Raw genomic sequence first — 19,230 nt, forward strand, 5'->3', positions numbered from 1 at the left:
TGAAATACATTTGTAAAGTATGCATTCTGATAATATTTCTAATTTGACACTTCTTTTCATCACAGGATACTAAAAAGTCAGTGGAAGCATTATAATCACTGTAATTAATGTCATCTTGCCTCACCTCTCCTTTGTAAATCCAACCATAGAGAAAATTAGGGATAAAAATGTGAATATTTAGCTTCAGTAATGTTACAGTGTAGGTGACGTGAAGCTCGTTTCCAGACGAGTTAATATATTTGAATTTTTGCTGTTGTTGTTGTTTTACAATGGTCCAGGCATTTTCTAATCATCCATACTCAAATGTACTTCGAATTTGAACAATACAGGAAACAGATGATTTAGTCAGCAATGCTGAGTTCAGGTTAGCATGAATCCAACCCTGCCACTGTCTGTGAAGGTGTTTATTGTTTCTGCCCTGGTTCCCCACCCATATTTTAAAGTGTTGGCATATTGATCATTTTAGACTGGGGCCATGCGTGTGTAAATGTAACCATGTAAGCGAGTGTACCCTCTTATGAGCTTATGGTACGTCCAGGGTTAGCCCCCAGGATTCAACGACTTTGAAACTGTTATTTAATTATTTATTTATGTATCTATCTACAGTATTTTTAATTGTTTAAATGCAAATTGCTCCCAAGTCCATGTACTATTTTACCCTGAAATGACAGGTGGGAGAAAAACACTTTTATCTGGAAGCTAATTTTCTTGCTACCAGACATTTGTGGAGTTATATTTTGAAAAAAAAGTGAGCATTGTTTATGGACAAAAATCAGTTTTATCTTTGACCTGCAGGATCTGTCTTAATATATCTTTAATGCTGATACACTACGCAAGTATGGAAATAATGTTTTACTTTAACAATTGATGCCCTGCCCAAGTGTTGAAGCTCCCATCTCATGGACAAATAATTGGACTAAGAGGGTTTTTTATTTTATTTTATTTTATTTTTTTTATTTGAAGAAAAAAACACTGCATACAGTCAAGTCAGACATACACATAATACAACTAGGAAAACAAAAATGAAAAGAGTAAAAGAAAAAAATATCAGAATGTTTAAAAAGGAAAGCAACAAAACAAAATTCAGCTCCCGACTTAGAGGATTTTTAACTCATCAAGCCTATAGACCAGTGCTCCGCAACCTTTTCTCACCTACGACACACCAAAGTTCTTCCTAGAATTTCCGCGGCACGTCAAAACCTATAATATTTAGTTGTTGCGTAGCTGGGGTTGGGGGGGGGGGGGGGGTTTGGTTTGGGCGGTCCGCTCCGAGCGCCAGCTATTTAGGGGCGTCCAAACTACTGCAGTTTCCTTTTTTTTGTTCCTTGAGGAGGCGCAAAAAAAATTTCTTTCAGCTTTGGGGCGTCAAATTTTTCACCGCCCCGGGCAACATGATCTCCAGCTACCCCACTGATATATAGATATTAATTTAATACACAAATTTTACAATAAATTTTCATTTTTTATTATAAGTATACATTTATTATAAGTATACATACATAAAAACTATACTATATTTACTTTTATGCAATCTTAATAATTATTATAACATAATGACTGATTAATGTGATACCTGCGCTTGTTTCAATGAACACAAAAGTTTTATATTCGGCTCAATATTTGTCAGCGCAACCCGAAGTTCTTGGTCAAGATCTTTTAAGCATGACCGCTTATCATTTTTAATTAACACAAGAGTTGTTTGTCTTTTTTTGGCGTAATTGGGATGGTTTGAATTTAGATGGCGATTTAGTTTACTGTGTGCCATTGCCCCGTTTGATAGCTGATCGCCGCAAATGATGCATTGTGGCTTTGGAGCCGTTTCGTCACCACACCACGAGAATCCATATCGAATGTAGTCTTCGTTGTACTTCCTTTTCACAATCTTCTTTGTTTTTTTTGCAACACTTGTGCTGGGTTCTTCATCATCTGTACGTGAAGACGAATCTTTTCAACGTAAATATTTATCCATATTTAAAGGGGTATAAAACTAAATATGAATCACACGAAGAACGTTAACCATACACAATTCAGCAACACAACTAATAGTAATGAATGATAACTACTGTCGCAAGACGAGTGAATGCGACGTAGCACGACTAATACGTCGGCTTGAATTGAATCTAGGTGAGGACACGGAGCGATCTGCCTATCAAAGCATACTACGGAGTTGTCTGGCGACTACGTAGGGCCTACGTCGTAGGCGACAGGCGATGGGATTTATTATTTCAGAGAAATGACACATAAAATTATTAAACCTTTAAAAGGCCATTTACGCGAATATTTCATTGCACGTATTCTCGTTATTGTGTTTCTAAGGAGGACCGTTGAAATATTATTTAGTTAGAAAATTGTCTTATTTGACCGCGTCACACCTGTATCGGCTCAAGGCACACCAGTGTGCCGTGGCACACCGGTTGCGGAGCACTGCTATAGACTATCTATCAAGACCACTTTCGAATTATATGAAGAGTAGCTACCTGACCTTTTAGTAGTATTCTTGACGTAAGAATATCCATTTTCCAACCCGCTGAATCCGAACACAGGGTCACGGGGGTCTGCTGGAGCCAATCCCAGCCAACACAGGGCACAAGGCAGGGAACTAATCCTGGGCAGGGTGCCAACCCACCACAGGACACACACAAACACACCCACACACCAAGCACACACTAGGGCCAATTTAGAATCGCCAATCCACCTAACCTGTGGGAGGAAACCGGAGCGCCCGGAGGAAACCCACGCAGACACGGGGAGAACATGCAAACTCCACGCAGGGAGGACCCGGGAAGCGAACCCGGGTCTCCTAACTGCGAGGCAGCAGCGCTACCACTGCGCCACCCCGCCCCGTAAGAATATCCATTTTCATTATTCTGATTCCCTAATGTTAGCGTTTCATTTAAGGGGTGTGTTTTTTGGTGGGCGGGCGTACTTGTAGGGTGGTACTATTTTTTTTTTTTTTCATGTCGGTCTTATTCTCGCACGATCGGAGAAGAGCTAAAATGAGGGGGGCTTCGTGTATTCGCTGTTTTCTGGCGGCAGCATTATGGGCTGGTAAGAAAGATGCTTATATTAGTTTAACATATTTTATCGTTGTTTTTTTTACCGCCATTTAATGGTTTAAATACAATCAAATTATATATTTTTGTTTGTTTTTTTAATTGTTTATTTGAATATAAATTATAAGAAATGTGTATTGTCTTTCCCCACAGTCTGCTCCAGTTTGAGTCTCACCACTCCCACAAGCCCCGTTTTCGGACGGGTAGGCGGCGATGTGACATTAAACTTTTCACTTAATCCTTCAAATGTCGTGTTACAGACGGTGATCTGGAGGTTAAACAATAACAATGTGGTGTCTTGTGTGGATGGTTCAGTTTCATACGGCCCGGGGTATGAAGGGAGAGTCAATCTGAACACAACGACGGGATCTCTGTCGCTCTTCAGACTAACACTACGGGACTCGGGACAGTACAGTGTGAGCGTCATAACTACTGGGGGAGAGAGTACGGGTGGAAGTGTCACACTTCAAGTGTTAGGTGAGTAAACCGTCAATGTAATATAGGATCAAATTGTTAATGAGACCAAAGGAACTTTTTTTAACAAACTATTATTTAGAAGGGCAGTGAATGTTAAATATTTATATAAATATTTAAGTGAATTCCTTGATTAACACTCTGTTAATCGTGTTCATCTTAAATCCATATACAAAAGAGAATGTATAATTTTTAGTCTGTAGGATGAATCCCTAATATTTTTTCTTATGAATCTTTGATCTGATGAACACCTACGGTCTGTTTTCTGAAAACATTATTTCTGTTAACTAAAAATTGATCAACCAATAAATGTTGAACATTATTGAGGTATATTACGTTTGATTATATAAAAACAATCAACATCACTCAATAATTTGATATACATTACTGATTATGGCAAATACAAAAATACAACCAAGAAAAACTGATTTGCATAACACAAAATATATAGAATTATTACTAAAAATGCTTAAAATGCTTCAACTTATTATTTTATCTATAAAAATAAATAACATCTTTTAATCAACAATTTTATGTTATTTGGAATTTGTTTGATATTTGGTATAGAAAATAAGTTATTTAAGCTGTTATGTTCAAGCATGTCTCAGCATCTTGAGCTGACAGTCATCTTTCCAGTAGATTTCAGGTCATTCAGTAACAGACAAATGTAATGGAAACATTTATGAAATTCAATAGGACAACACATATCAGAATTGAGTGTGGAAATATCCAGTAATTGTGAACTTAACATTTATTACACTCTAGTGTTTAAAGCAAAATAAGAATGAATAGAATGTCAACTATCTTTAAATTAAAAGCTATTAATTTGAACATTATTATTTCTTTAAATGCAATTAAATCAATTTACATTTCCTCAATAGCTTCTTCTTCCCCCATGTATATCTTAGTTGTTTCCACAGTCATTTGCTGTCGCTTTTGTGTAGTGAGTGATGAAAACTTATCCGACCATGTTTTAAATCTAGAATCCAATAATCTGGAGTGCAAGACAGTGAAGTACACATTTGCTGGATAGACAGGCCCATAAAGGATGCTTCACATTTAAATTTTGTGTGTTTATGGCATTGGCCAAAATTAATGTGTGTACCAGACCTGAGTATAAAATGCTGCATCCTTGAACATCTGGTTCACACACAGCTAGATGTGTAATATTATTTATTCAATAGAGGGTCGTAAGCACCATCTTAAAGAAGTATAATTGTAACTTTACTTTTATATGTCCTGCTAAAATCATTGCTTACATGATATGTTATAAGCCATTTGAACTGTAATTCTGATTTGTTTTATTTGTTGCTTATTATAAGAATAACAAAGGTAAAATAATTAGTATTCCATGTTTTTTGTGTACTGGTATTTATTTTATTTAACGTTTAGTCTAAGACAGTCCCTTCACAACAATTCTGAAAGCCTTTCATTTCTACATTATCAAGTCCTCAGCACTCATAAGTACAGAAAAGCATTTAAGATCCCCATGTACATGCCTTCTTCAGTCTTTTTCACAGCACATGCTGAGATATCTTGAGACAGTGTTCTTCTTTGTTTATTCAATGAAAATTCTTCATTCACCCATTTTCTAAACCATTTTATTTCATTAGAGGATTGTGAAGTACTGGAATCAAAGTAGAAAGTGGCCTTCTGGATTAAATGCTGCCCTACTGCACATCACCCTCACACACTCACAATGTACTCACTTATCCATGACAATTTAAAATCACCAGTAAGCATCGAATACACTTCTGTAAGATGTGGATGGAAAAATAATACTGAGCGAAAAACATTGCTGACAAAGAGAAACCATATAAATTTCTTACTCAAAATAACAGGGTCAATGGAACTGTGCAGCATTAACACTAACCTCTGTGTCACTATGCTGACCCTTGGAGTCATTTAAGTTCCCTAACCCTAGAAAATAATCCATGCAGATGCAGGGGGGTTATGTAATATTAACACATGCAGCAAGCAAACTGAAAGGGGAACCCACTATCTTGGTGCTGTGAGGCATCAACACTGCCTACTGGACCTGAGTATTAAATTAATTTCTATGTACATTTCTAATTAAAAGATAAGAATATTTAACATTTGGATGTAAAATATGCTAAACATAAAACACAATAAAAATAACAGGCAATAAAAACAAAACATAATGCTAGATGGTAATTATATAAAGGAGGATAGCTGAGTTGCATTTTTAATTTTTCATGGGAAATGTATATATGTATAGTAGTTTACAGACCTTTTCTACTATTGCAGTAAATATGTAATCAAATTTAAATTTTTATCTCCATGTACATTTACCTGAAGTGATGGATACTCTTCTAAGTTAAGAAAGATAAGAATACCCGATACCTTTCATTCCATCCATCCATATTTTTCAGTCACTTTTCATCTAATGTTGTTCCCTTTAGAAACAGACTAATAATACTAATCAACTAGCTGCAAAGAGAGTAACCTAAAACCAGTCATTTGGTCTGAAAAATCCATCTTATTGTACACACTTGGTCTTCATTCGGAGAAATAGGATCAACAAGGAAATGTTGATCTAACTCTTAAATCAAGAAAAGATACCTATTTTACTTTCTGCCATTTACAGAACAGTTAAAAATCCTGTTAGTGTAAGATACTAAGAAAATTGAAACTAAGTTAGTAAGTCCCGCAGTGTGAATTGTAACCCAGTCTATCTGACCTACACAACCTGGCTGCTCCTCTACAACCTGATGATCCATTTTTCCATCTTTTTATTGCAAAGCAAAGTTGAATTGAGCCAGAGCTTAGCTTGACAGCATCAGAAATAAAGTGGTATAAATTCAGTCATCACAAAAAAATAATGCATAAAAATTGTTAATTGCAGAACAATTTCACAGTATTCATAGAAAATGTGGCAGTGAATGAAAATCTTGAGCTAGTTAAAACATAAAAAAAAAAACAAATAAAATTTGGTCAAAGCATGAAGATGTCAAGATGGAAATTCCCAGGTCAAAGACATTAAAGTCAAGAGAAAAAATAATGGAATTTCAAAGGGCCCCTGAAAACAATAGTCAAAAAACAAGTGAAGGTGAGATGCCAAAAAGACAGTTTCTCCCAATACCAACACAAACATGCAAAAAAATAAACCAAACAAAATTTACTGAGAAAACAGAAAATACCAGAGATCCTAACCATTTCTAAGAAATATTTTCCCTAACTAACAGTAACCAAGTGAGATCTGTTGTTTTAAATTATCCAACATTTTTCAAACCAAGCATGGCACACCGGCATCTTTTATAATGACAGTGTACTGGTGTCTCAGACCATGCTCACATGAGAAAAATTATAAAATTGAAACAAAAATATAGCCAAATGTTTGGAAATTCTTCTAAAAGTATAGAATAGTGCCATCTAGTCTTACAAGTATTGATTCTTTAGTGGCATTTTAAAGTTTTTTTTACTGAGTTGTGTGGTTCCTTGTAGAACTATTGCTTGACAAAGAACCATTTAATTCTGGGATGGGTTCTTTGCATATGAAGTTGTTTCTTTGTGCTTTGAAAAACTTCTCAACATGTGGAAGGGAAAAAAAAACAAAACTTTAATGGTAGGCTACCTAGCAGGAAACATAAGGAGAGAGAAGTTAGGAGCATGTGCTGGTAGAGCATTGCAGCACCCACCACACACCAAACCATCTGGATTGGGTCACTGGCACTGGCACCTGGATTGGGTCCAGAGTGCCAGTGCCAGGTGTCCAGCAGGTGACACCTCAGCACCACACTAACAGATCAAGAAAACCTCAACTGAACTTGTGTTATTTTATGCAGCAAGAGTCCTTTATAAATTATGATCTGCTGGTATTTCACAAACCTGTTACCATTTATTAATGGTTATTCACTGTATGGAACCTGTTAAAGATCTAAATAAAGGCTCTTTCTGGAACCTTCATGTGGATGGGTCTTTTGGGAACCAAAAATGGTTCCCCTATGGCATCACTCTGAAGAACTACCCTGGCACCTTTATTTTTAAGAGTGTCCTCCTAAAATATTGTCTTCTAATAATTGCTGCCGGGCTTGTTAGGATGTAATGTATGGAATTGTTGTAATAGTGCGTAAACATTTGTAGCTGAAACCTAAGACCAATGCTCAGCGCCATGACTAAACAATGAACTGCCTGTAAATAATAATGCCTCTTACAGTCCAAAAAAGCTTATATTTCAGATTCTTTCTGGATGGTACTTCAAATATGACACTAATAGCAACAGGAGCAAGTATGTATTCAATGATGCAACGGTCCAGTACATAGAACGCAAAGGAAACAAGTTGACACAATTAAAAACAATCTTAAACTGCTTTCATGAAGAAGAAGTTTAAAGAGAGATTGAGGGCTGTGAAATGACAGCTTATGTTTAGTATGATAATTAAATCCATCTTGTCCTAAACAACTCTCTCTCTTGCACATCATCTATCAGTGAATCAGACTGAAAACATTTTGTACAATTTATGTCTATTCTTTCAAATATAATTTGGGAGAGTTTACTTCAATTTGTATATTGTTTATACAATATTTTCCTCCTTTACACTTCTGACAGCCACTCCTGTCGACAAATGGATCATTGAGTAGTGTTATAGAAACATAGGACAATGAAAATGTTTTGGGGCACCTTGTGTCCAACCTCATCTATTATAAAATTGAAACAGGAAAAAAAATGTGTGTTAAAACCCAAAATGAGTCTTCTTAGACAGGAGTCCTATCGGACTGTTGAAGACGGTTCTTCTGGTCATATGGCTGCTGGGCAGGAAGAAGCAGGTCCAGGTGGGCCAATACCAGAAGTGACGTCATTGGAGGAAAGCCATTAGTATTCTAGTCTGCAGAATTAAAAAAGGAGAGAGCATTATCACACAGTGCCCACCCCCTGGATTGGTGGAAAATTGCCATTACCCGAGCCCTTAAACTGTCTCCAATGTACACACGTGTGACAGTACCACTCCTTAGCCCATATCCGTCAGGTTGGGCAATTTGAGCAGTGAGGTCATGGACACGAGAAAGAGCATTGACATTGGCATGGAGAGTACCCTGATGATGTAGGACTTTGAACCAATAAGGCTGCAGGTCCAAGAACCACCTGGTGACACAGGGATTTGATCCCCTATGAAGAGTCATCCACTGTTAAAGTGAATTTGTGACCCAAGATGTAGTACCTCAGCTGGTTAATAGACTGTTTAATTGTGAGCCCCTCTCTCTCCACCACCGCATACCTGGTACTGTATCATGATCCAGTAGTTTCCAGCTCAGATGCATAATGAGGTGTTCAATACCATCAATGCTTTGGCTCAGCACAGCTCTCAGACCTGTGTCTGAAGCATTACATAAAAGGCAAGGAAAAACCAACATGAGGGCTGTTTCAGGTCACAGAATGTGTTTTCTGACTTTTCATCCAATACCACGGTGTTGGGTGCTCGCTTTCTTGTCAGATTTGTCCAGGGCACCTCCCTCTCAGAAAAGCGAGGGACAAACCAGTGGTAATACACCAAGAAAGCTTGGAACTGCCGCTTGGTTTTTGGACGGGGCCATTTCTTAATAGCATGAACTTTGGTGCGCTGAGGTCTTATAGTACCTCTGCCCACCAAGTAGCCCAAATATTTAGCTTTGGTCAACACAATAAAAAAACTTTAGAGTAGAGTCCTGTTTTGCTTAATGTCACAAGCACTGCACAAAAATGCTGCATGTGATCCTCCAATATACTGGAAAAAATGACAATGTCATCTAAGTAGGCAGCAATATAACAGCTGTGAGAACGTGGCAACTCTATCTACTAGATACTGGAAGGTCAAAGATGGCCCGTGCAAACCAAATGGGATGACCTAGTATTGCAAGCATTGCTTTTAATCCTTAGATAAGTGTTTGTTTGAAGAGCACTACTTAGAAAAGTTAGATCACCGATGCGGTCACCGTGAAGCTGTATTTTTAAAGGTAAAAACAGAAGTATGTGTTGCCAAAATGGGAGTGTTCAGAATGCTCTATATCAGTGGTTGCCAACCTTTTCTATGCCAAATCCCCCTAGAAAATGTTTGATTCATATTCGCACCCCCTACAAAAATAATATCACATTTGGAGATGAGTCAAATTTCTAATTTTTGAACCACAAGTTGAACCACATAAAGTAATGTGGGTGAACAAACTAAACTCAAAAAAGTATTTAACTCAGTGCATAAAATTTAAATAGAAATTGAGCATTTTACTTTTATAAATCTCAGTAATGTTGTGAATGTGTCCACTGTGAAGCTTAGGCATTTGATTAATGAACTGGGGGTTGGGGTATCCCATGAAGCATCAAGCAGCAAAAGGAAATGATACACAATCAACAATCGAGGGATTTCGGGGATTGTGAAGCAATGGGTGCCAGTGGGTTGTTATGCAATGAAGCACAGTCAACAAGCTTTGTCCCTCAATAACACAAGTAGTGCAGTTTAAAAACATGCGCCACACTGTTAAAATTGCTGTGCTTCTGCCAGGGCCACCATCAGGAGAAATGGGCAGAGTAGAAGGAGTAGCAGGTGTTGCATCTAATTCAACCCCCCCTGTCTCCCTCGGCAGAAATGTCAAGATCAAACCTCAAAATCACTGACTTTGCACATTCAGGGCTTACAAAGAAACAATGTGCAATGCTTGATTTTTTTCATATCATAGAACAGGAACACTAACTGAGAAAAGACCTACAAATTATGGCACACTACAAGACACTGATTGCACTATGATAAAGTTGGACAATGCACCTCTCTCAACTTTTTCGAATCACGACGCAGCCTTCCTCTTTGTCACACCCTCTGAAATTCCATCTTGCACTCCCTGGGCGTGTTCTATATGAACCACCAGAAGTAACAAAATACATTGTAAGGAAATACAAAAATAACTATTCAGCCATGTCAAGTCAAATGGCTTTATTGTCATACAATCTGTACACAGTATTGACAGTAGTTACATATACATAGACACGGGACCAGTGCAAGAAAAGTAAAGAGCTATACTATACATAAATAAATAAATAACAACTACTAATAAAAAAACACAGTAGTAACAAATGTACTGCATATAAATGAACTACTAGGAGCAGATCTGAGGGAAGTGGAGTAGCCAGTCCAGAAAATCAAGGGGTAGAAGCTGTTGCTGAACCTGGAAGAATAAAGACATCTCACCTCATTTGTTTAAAAAAAAATACAGGATTAATTGCATTTTATTTTAGGACCATATCTCATGTTTTACAAGAATTTAATAAACAAAAATTAGATATCTGTCCCTTCGTGGAGTAAATAAAAAAAACTACAAACACCCCAACTTTTAAAACAGTTCACAAAATTCCAAAACGCATTTGAATCATACATATATCTGCAGGTTTTATAACTTGTTAAAAAGAATTAAAAGTGCTTATTTTGCCAAGGTTACAATAAGTAAGCAAACTATAAAAAGGCAAAGTTTTCTGTCAGTCTGTCTTTTCCACAATTTAAATGTTTTACATTTGTTAATGTAAGAAAGATTTTGTTTATTTTGTAACATTCTATTACAAACAATATATGATATTTGACTTGATATGATGTGAATATTTAGCATCACATTTGTGATTCAATGCAATATTTTTCATGGTTCAAGAGCCTAAATTTTAAACTTTAAAAAAAAACAAAAAACTTTGCTTTGCTTATACAGAAAAATGCTGTCTGGTCATCTCAGTAGATCGAACACAAAAGAGATGAAGTGTGCTGGCAAAGCTATTTATTGAATGTCTACTGATTTGTGTGAATTATATGCCTTCATAAAGTACTATTACGGGCCTGATTCAAAGTTTAACATGCTCACTGATGCCAAAGTAAACGCTCTGCTCCTAGAATAGACAGTCACTGCATAACAAGAGTGACACACTTTTTCAGATGTTCCTTATGTAACTCTCTGTGTGATTGCTGGGCCCAAACGATCCTCACGGACTCTTTAAGGGCTATTTCTGCATATTTCTCTAACTCATTTGTTTTGTAGGCATTATATTGCCACAGTATATTACATTTCAAAAAAGCATGTTCTTCGCTAAAGTGTGCAAAGACAGCATGAAACACTGTCACAAGTCTGTACATATATAACAATCACCCCCTCCCCAAATAAAAACTTCCCTCCCCCCCGAGAAACAATCAAAAAATTCATAGTAGGAACAAGAAAACTACAACTGTTTGGTCTTTTTAAAAAAAAAAAAAAAAAAAAAACTTTTAGAAGAAATAATTCATAAATTCATATTATGAAAAGTTAAAAGTCAGTGGTCAGAGGTAGTCTGAATGGGACCAAGTTCTAACCGGTTGAGGAGAAGGTGCAAGTAGATACTTTGGCTGGGGACCCAGTAGAGCTGAAGGACTGAACGGAAAACTGATGATTACTTAATCAAGTTAAAATTTCTTTGTCAAATCCCACATTATTATGGCATCCTCATGGGTGGGTGTCTTAATGATTATTAATTGTCTATACCTTCAAAAGATGGGTAGCTTCCGAGCAGGTGGAAGTCCAGGACTAAGGAACATCATTCCTCAGTATGTAGAGGGTCTGTGGTGGTAGAGTGCTGTGCCAGAAATCTAAGATAGTATGCCGTCATTTCAAGAAATGAAGCCACCTGGAGTAAATTTTTAAACTTGGAAATGGCCTGGATGCTTCCACATGAGATTGGAGCGGAGAGAGGACATCGGCAGTCAGACAAAATCAATGGAATGCACTGAGATATGAACACATTTATTGCCATTCAGTGTGAGATGATGTGTAGCACTCTGTGGAGGCATTCATCATGGGGAGCTGGGGTTGGGCTATGCACAACAGTGTCGTTCAGATAGATGGCCACCCCAGAAATACCAGCAAAGGTTTTAGACATCATCTTCTGAAAATAGCTGGGGGCAGAGTTAAAGCCAAATGGTACCCTAGAAATACGTTAGTAGGGGTGACAAAGGCGGTGAAATCTCTGCTTTCAGGATTGAGAGGAAACTGCAAGTACCCCTGGTGAAGGTCCAATGTAGAAAATAACTTGGAGCCATGGAACTGGGTGGAGAGCACCTCCACATTTAGCTGTGGGTATTTACCTGGTATTACTGCTTTTTCACAGACCTGAGTTGAATGCTGATGCGCCAACCCTTTATCATTTTTTTGCTATCATTAGGTTTGAGACCCATGATGAGGTATTAACTGGTTCAGTATTTCCTGTCTCCAACTGATTGCATAGTTCAATAGCCACATCCTCCTGGAGGCACCAGGGGAACTCGAAGGAGAGTTTGGAAAACAGGGTGTATGGAAGGATTAAGCAGTGGCTGGTGGTTAAAAGCTGAGAAACAACCTGAACCCGTGAAAAGAGCTGACCATTGCTTAATGCCAGATGAGCTGACAGTGAGGACAGCTGACCTATTAGTGTTTAAGAATGTAAATCCCAGAACTGTAAATAAGTCCAATCTTAACAAGTTGGCACCATAGCGGGTGAAATGAAATGTGAAGTCAGGCAAGTGTTTTTGGTCATAACGCACAGGCCGGGAGAGTGTATCCACGAGTTCAATTTTAGTGCTGCCATAACCACACAGAACAGCAGAGGGAGCAGTGAGAGTCAGGTGAAAAACAACTGACAATGGTAAAATTAAGCAGAGACGATGCTGCTCCAGTGTCCAGCAGCAGAGGAAGACAACCATCTAACTCCAAAATACAATTTTTGAATGTGGGGGCTTTTGAGCTCACTGAGTGAATGGGTTTTAATGCAGTCTCAGTAAAAGACAACTGTTGTCTTGGTACAGATGAAGTAGCAGCTGGATCACAGACTTTAGAAATCTGGTTAAATTTCGCTCAGTTCCAGCGCCTGTGTCACTTTTGTGGGGCATATTGGAACTCTGTAGACCAATGATTGGTAGAACCACAGTTTCTGCAGTGTTGTCTAGAAACAGCTTACAGTGAACATTAGAGTGAAAGAACATCCTTGCCGGCCGAGCAAGGAGGCTTCAGTCACTTGTTATGCGACAGGGTAGTGCTGAAATGGAGAAACAGCAAGTTTAGAACGTGAGGTCAACAGTTGATTGAATTTGAAATGCAATTGCTTTCATGATAGTTTTGCATGTTCTGCAAAGTCTGTCAAGTTGGTCAAACTTGCAACAACTGGCTAAGTCCTGCAAGTCAGCCACAGATTAATGAACTGATTCACCCAGTTCCTGATGGTGCTGACAGAAGAGTATTCATTGGACAATGACACTTTCAGGTGTACAGAAATCAGATACTAGAAGGCCTACTGATACAGAAAATATCCTGCCAAAATTTTAAAAAATCATTGGCCCACAGAGCCTAGGCTAGGTATAAGTATGGCTGTTTTACAAGCACCTTGCACAGACCAACTATTGTTAAATATTTCTCAAAAGATTCAAATCACAGAGTCTACAGCACTGGAGGTTAACCTGGAAGTGCAAGGAGTGCAGAAGGTGGTGGGAACAAAACTTCCATTCTTGTCAACAGTGTTGCATTGCCAAAGTGAAGACAGTACAACAGTTAGTATCACATTTTTAAAAATCACTGGCTTTAGTAACGCATGCAAAGACAGCACAAAACATGGCACTGTCGTAAGGCAGTGCAAATACAGTATAACAGTAGACATATTTTTTTACTTCTTAATTTTCATTGAGCAGCCATTTTTTTAAGTATAAGTTTGGTACTTTTCAAGTCAAAGTTATTTCTTCACAGTCATGGTTTAAATTAATTTGCCACTTAAAGCTGTGTTCTAAAGTGAAGCATATTTTATTCATTTTTAAAACTAACTAGCTTGTTCTCTTGTTTTATAATGGAGCTAATGGGTTCAGGCATCCTAACATGAAAAAAAGCTTTATAACTTAACAAAAACATCCACGTTGAAGTAGAAAAGGTATTGATTTAAGAAAGTGTGACTTCCTCTTTTCAGAGGCATGCTTGTAACAACAAAACTAAACTGTAAATAATGACTTTTACTGCACATTCCTAGTACTGTTTTCACAAGTTAAGGATATATTTCTTGCTTGCAGTGTGCATTATAGGTGAAATTATAACAATACCTCCTTTGACAAGCTGTATTCTTCTTATTCCTTCCTTTGTTTTGACAATTATTTTTCTTTTGTGTTTGTGTACTGCCATGGCATGTAACAACAGACAGATGCATGTTCAAATCATACGATTATATTTTTCTTTTCGTGTATTACAATGTTTGATGTTATTTTACATAGCCTATGGAGCAAGAGTCACATTGAGTGGCAGCATGGTGGTGTAAAGCGCACATAAGAGTTTCATTGTACTTTATACAAATAATAATAAAACTGAACTGACTGCACTGGTTTGTAATCTCAACAAAAGCCTTAGATTTACGAAAGAGCCAGGAAGTCACCTTCATGTTGCACTTTCTGTGGAGTGTTGTGCACATGCACAATAAAAAATATTCAGAAAATGAAAAAGGCAGAGTGTGTGATAGAGCTCAACCACGACGAAACTGATTGAGGCACCACAAACAAATAGAATATTTTAACAGATGATAAGTTGCTCTTGCTGAAAATATGGTAATAAAAAAAATTTTAGTTAGAAAACTCACTGATACAATTCAGTTTATAAATACACAAGAATAATGTTCAAAATCCATGCCTAATTTAGCACTTTGAATCAGGAATGACAGGTTTGTACCACTACTCTGACAATTCTAAAACGTCTGAACTTACAACCTCCACCTGATTAAAACTAAATGTATTTCTATAAGGTCTCTTTAGTTCTTGTCACTTGAATGCATGCTACATGCATGGTCAATGCACTGTATATCTTGGTATTCCACAGAAGTACATGCTTGTGTTATCATTCCAGTGAATGTAGGCAGTATCTTTGCAAAATAATGAAATAAGCTTTTGCATAGTGAAAGAATGTAAGTAACTATGTGCCTTGTTATCTACAGAACAGAGACTACAATTCATTGTTTTTCTTTTTGTTTGGGTACACTGCTTTCTGATATGTACTGCTCAAAAAAAATAAAGGAACACTTTTTAATCCAAGTATAGTATCAAGTCAGTGAAACTTCTGGGATATTGATCTGGTCAGTTAAGTGGCAGAGGGTTTGTTAATCAGTTTCAGCTGCTTTGGTGTTAATGAAATTAACAACAGGTGCACTAGAGGTACAACAATGAGACGACCCCTAAAACAGGAATGGCTTAACAGGTGGAGGCCACTGACATTTTTCCCTCCTCATCTTTTCTGACTGTTTTTTTCACTAATTTTGCATTTAGCAACAGTCAGTGTCACTACTGGTAGCATGAGGTGATACCTGGACCCTACAGAGCTGGCACAGGTAGTCCAACTTCTCCAGGATGGCACATCAAAATGTACCATTTCCAGAAAGTTTGCTGTGTCTCCCAGCACAGTCTTAAGGGCATGGAGGAGATTCCAGGAGACAGGCAGTTACTCTAGGAGAGCTGGACAGGGCTGTAGAAGGTCATTAACCCATCAGCAGAACTGCTATCTGCTCCTTTGGGCAAGGAGGAACAGGATGGGCACTGCCAGAGCCCTACAAAATTACCTCCAGCAGGCCACTGGTGTGAATGTCTCTGACCAAACAATTAAAAACAGACTTCATGAGGGTGGCCTGTGAGCCAGATGTCCTCTAGTGGGCCCTGTGCTCACTGCCTGGCACCGTGGAGCTCAATTAGCATTTGCCATAGAATATCAGAATTGGCAGGTCCACCACTGGATGCTTCAGACTGTTCAGGAGCGCAGTGATGCCCCTGGTCCAGATCTGGGAGGAGATCCCCCAGGACACCATTCGTCGTCTCATTAGGAACATGCCCCAATACTGTCAGGCATGCATACAAGCACATGGGGGCCATACAAACTACTGAGTACGATTTGGAGTTGCTGCAATGAAATTTTGGCAAAATGCACTAACCTGCTGCATTATTTTTTCACTTTGATTTTCAGGGTGTCTTTGAATTCAGCCTTCTATAGGTTGATCATTTTCATTTCCATCAAACGATGTGGCATCCTTTCCCTCACCCCCAGGCCACCAGGAGGAGCTCTCCGGACAGCGTGGACGTGCCCCGAGTTCCAGCAGGGCCTCATGGACTATGTAGTTTTTATACGCAGCCCTGCTGGAAACCTTGGGGGCCACCAGGCGTCGCTGTAGGGGGGCTCGTGGGCTCTTATGTGCCCTATAACCCGGGAGTACGTCATGGTCACGTGACAGGAAGAAATGACGTGCTCCCGGGTTGAAGAACAGGACTGTTTACCCTGTCCCGGAAGGAATAAGGAACTGTTGACTGTTGGACATGGAACACCTCTGGGTCAGGGTGTATAAAAGGACTGTGGGAAAGCCCAGACACTGAGCTGAGCTGGGAGGTAGGAGGGCGAAGTGTCTGGGCGAGGAGGAAAGAGTATTGTAGAGAGAGTTAATTGTTTATAAGTAGTGTGGTGCGTAGAGTGCTTGGTGCACAGTATTATTATTTAGTAAATAATAATTACACTTTTATCTGGTGTTTGGAGTGGTATCTGAGGGTCCAAGAGGTGGATCAAGGGCTTATCTGCTACAATATATATATATATATATATATATATATATATATATATATATATATATATATATATATATACACTGAAGTTTTTAAGTTGCAATATTTCCTAGAATGCAGTGTTTATTAGCTGCTGAATCTACTGGTGCAAGAACCATTGGTCCAGTACCATTTACCAAAACGACTGAGAAAAGCAACTATGCATGATGACAGGCGTCTTTATTGAGACTTGTAGCCTTTCAAAGGCAGTTTATGTTATAAATGTCTTAAACACTAGAATTACCAGAGCCTATGAAAAAACTCATAGATCCAGAACCAAAGCACAGAGAGAAGTGTGTGCATTGCAACAGGTACACGTGTCGTAAATGTAGGAAGGACGGTCCTTGTGTGTGTGTGAACTGTTAAAGTTTGAATTTGATGATTGCATATAGCGCTGAACTGACCTCTCTGTACAATTCTTTCCTCTGCATGTTCTGGGGTACAAAAGAAACAGCAACATACAGCAACATGCAGGGACTGGCAAGATCGGGGAAAAAAAAAACACAGAAGCAAACCAAATGTATGTGTGTACTGTACAATATTAACAATAAGAGCAGCTCACTACTGAAAACGGCAAATATAGGAGTCAGTCGGGATCAAACCGGGAACTCTTGATTACAAGTCAGGAAATCTTACAGCTATGCCACAGAAGCTGTTGTATCGTCCTTGAATCTTTTGTGAAAGTGTTTATTTGATCTTTGGACTTCAGGCTTCACACATTATATAGTTTATGCCAACATTTTGTCATTTACTACTAACATATGAAAAATGTTTCTGCTTAATCAATGTGTTTACTCAGATTATTGTAGAAACGGAACACACATGAAATGCATTTGTTCCAAATAACTATCTATTATTTCCATTCTAAAACTCCAGCACTTCACTCCCAGATAATGAATCAAGGCATGAGCTGGGAGAACTTTGTGCACGGTCTGCGGCGGTGGGGGGATGGACTAACAGGCTTCTTGCTGCTTGTCTTTATCGGCACATTTACAAGACAAAAGACATTGTGCGATGTGATTTAAGGTGGGTCGGATCTACAAGTTTTTTCGTAGGCTGTGGTAATTCTAGTGTTAACAGAAGGTAGTTAGGTGCAAGTAATGTTTCCTTCACCAGTGCTTTTGGCTCTTGAGCTAAACAGGTGCTGTCCAAGGACGTGATGCAGCCAATGAAAACAGACTCTACTGGGCACTTGTAGAAGTTCATGAAGATAGATGAAGAAATGTAAAATTTCATTGGATGTCAGAGGAAGTAAAGATGCTGGTGAACTGTTTTAACAAGAGCTGAAATTTTTTATGCCTGCTTCAGTTCATCTGTTATAGTAATTCCAAGAGATTTAAAGCTGCTGATCATTTCAACAACATCCCCTCTGATATAGACAGAAGTGTGGGCTTCCTTTATCTTCTTGTGGTCAAAGACCAGCTCCTTGGTTTTGCTGACATTAAGGGTAAGAGTTTTGTTCTGGCACCACTTAGTCAGTTGGTAATCCTCCTCTCTGTGACCTGCATTACCATTTTTGGTGATCAGGCCTATGATGAAAGTGTTATCTTCAAATGCAATGATGGAGTTTGAGATTTCTCCAATCCAAAAGAAAAGAGCAGTACAGATGGGGGCTCAGCACACTACCCCACAGTGTGCCTGCGATAAGGGTCAGCATGGAGGATCTGATGTAACCGATTCACGCTTACTGAGGTCAGCTGGCCAGAGATTATGAAATTCAACTACAGAAGGTGGTGCTAAGTCCTCAATTGAAGAGTTTGGTGGTTAACTTTACTGGTACACAGTGTTAAATGCTGAGATGCAGTCTATAAGCAGGACACTGTTAGTTAAAAAGGTAAAAAATAACTGATATGATTTGATTTCAGCCTTTACATCAACAAAAGCTGAAATTTTATTAAAATTGGGTAGACGTCTAATATTAAATGCATTTAAGTTTACATAAACACAAAAAAGGAGTTAAAATAAAAACACAAAAACAAAGTTATAGAGTTTTGGTTTACAAAGAGAGACTTATGTGAAAGTTGTCACTAGACTCGCCCACCACTAGTCATATCGCGCCATTGCGCAAGTTTCCTCCCCCTCTTCGTTAAAATTGTCACTGTGATTGAAAGTGGTCCATCATTTTAGTGTTC

The 19,230-nt window shown here is 38.3% G+C and overlaps 1 protein-coding gene across 2 annotated transcripts in view; it reads left to right on the forward strand.

The window, feature by feature from the left end:
- The first annotated feature begins 2,869 nt into the window (after nucleotides 1-2,869).
- Nucleotides 2,870-19,230, forward strand: part of LOC114644609 (carcinoembryonic antigen-related cell adhesion molecule 6-like) — a 98,082-nt gene continuing 81,721 nt past the window's right edge. Inside the window, exons 1-2 of one of the 2 annotated variants that reach the window (XM_028792661.2) lie at nucleotides 2,870-3,048; nucleotides 3,207-3,530. In XM_028792661.2, the coding sequence (XP_028648494.2) occupies nucleotides 2,958-3,048; nucleotides 3,207-3,530 (415 nt within the window). In that variant the 5' untranslated portion in view covers nucleotides 2,870-2,957. The remainder of the gene's footprint in view (nucleotides 3,049-3,206; nucleotides 3,531-19,230) is intronic. The other variant, XM_051920635.1, reaches the window with a different exon arrangement.

Source organism: Erpetoichthys calabaricus, chromosome 17, assembly GCF_900747795.2.
Source record: "Erpetoichthys calabaricus chromosome 17, fErpCal1.3, whole genome shotgun sequence".
NCBI classification, from domain to species: domain Eukaryota; kingdom Metazoa; phylum Chordata; class Cladistia; order Polypteriformes; family Polypteridae; genus Erpetoichthys; species Erpetoichthys calabaricus.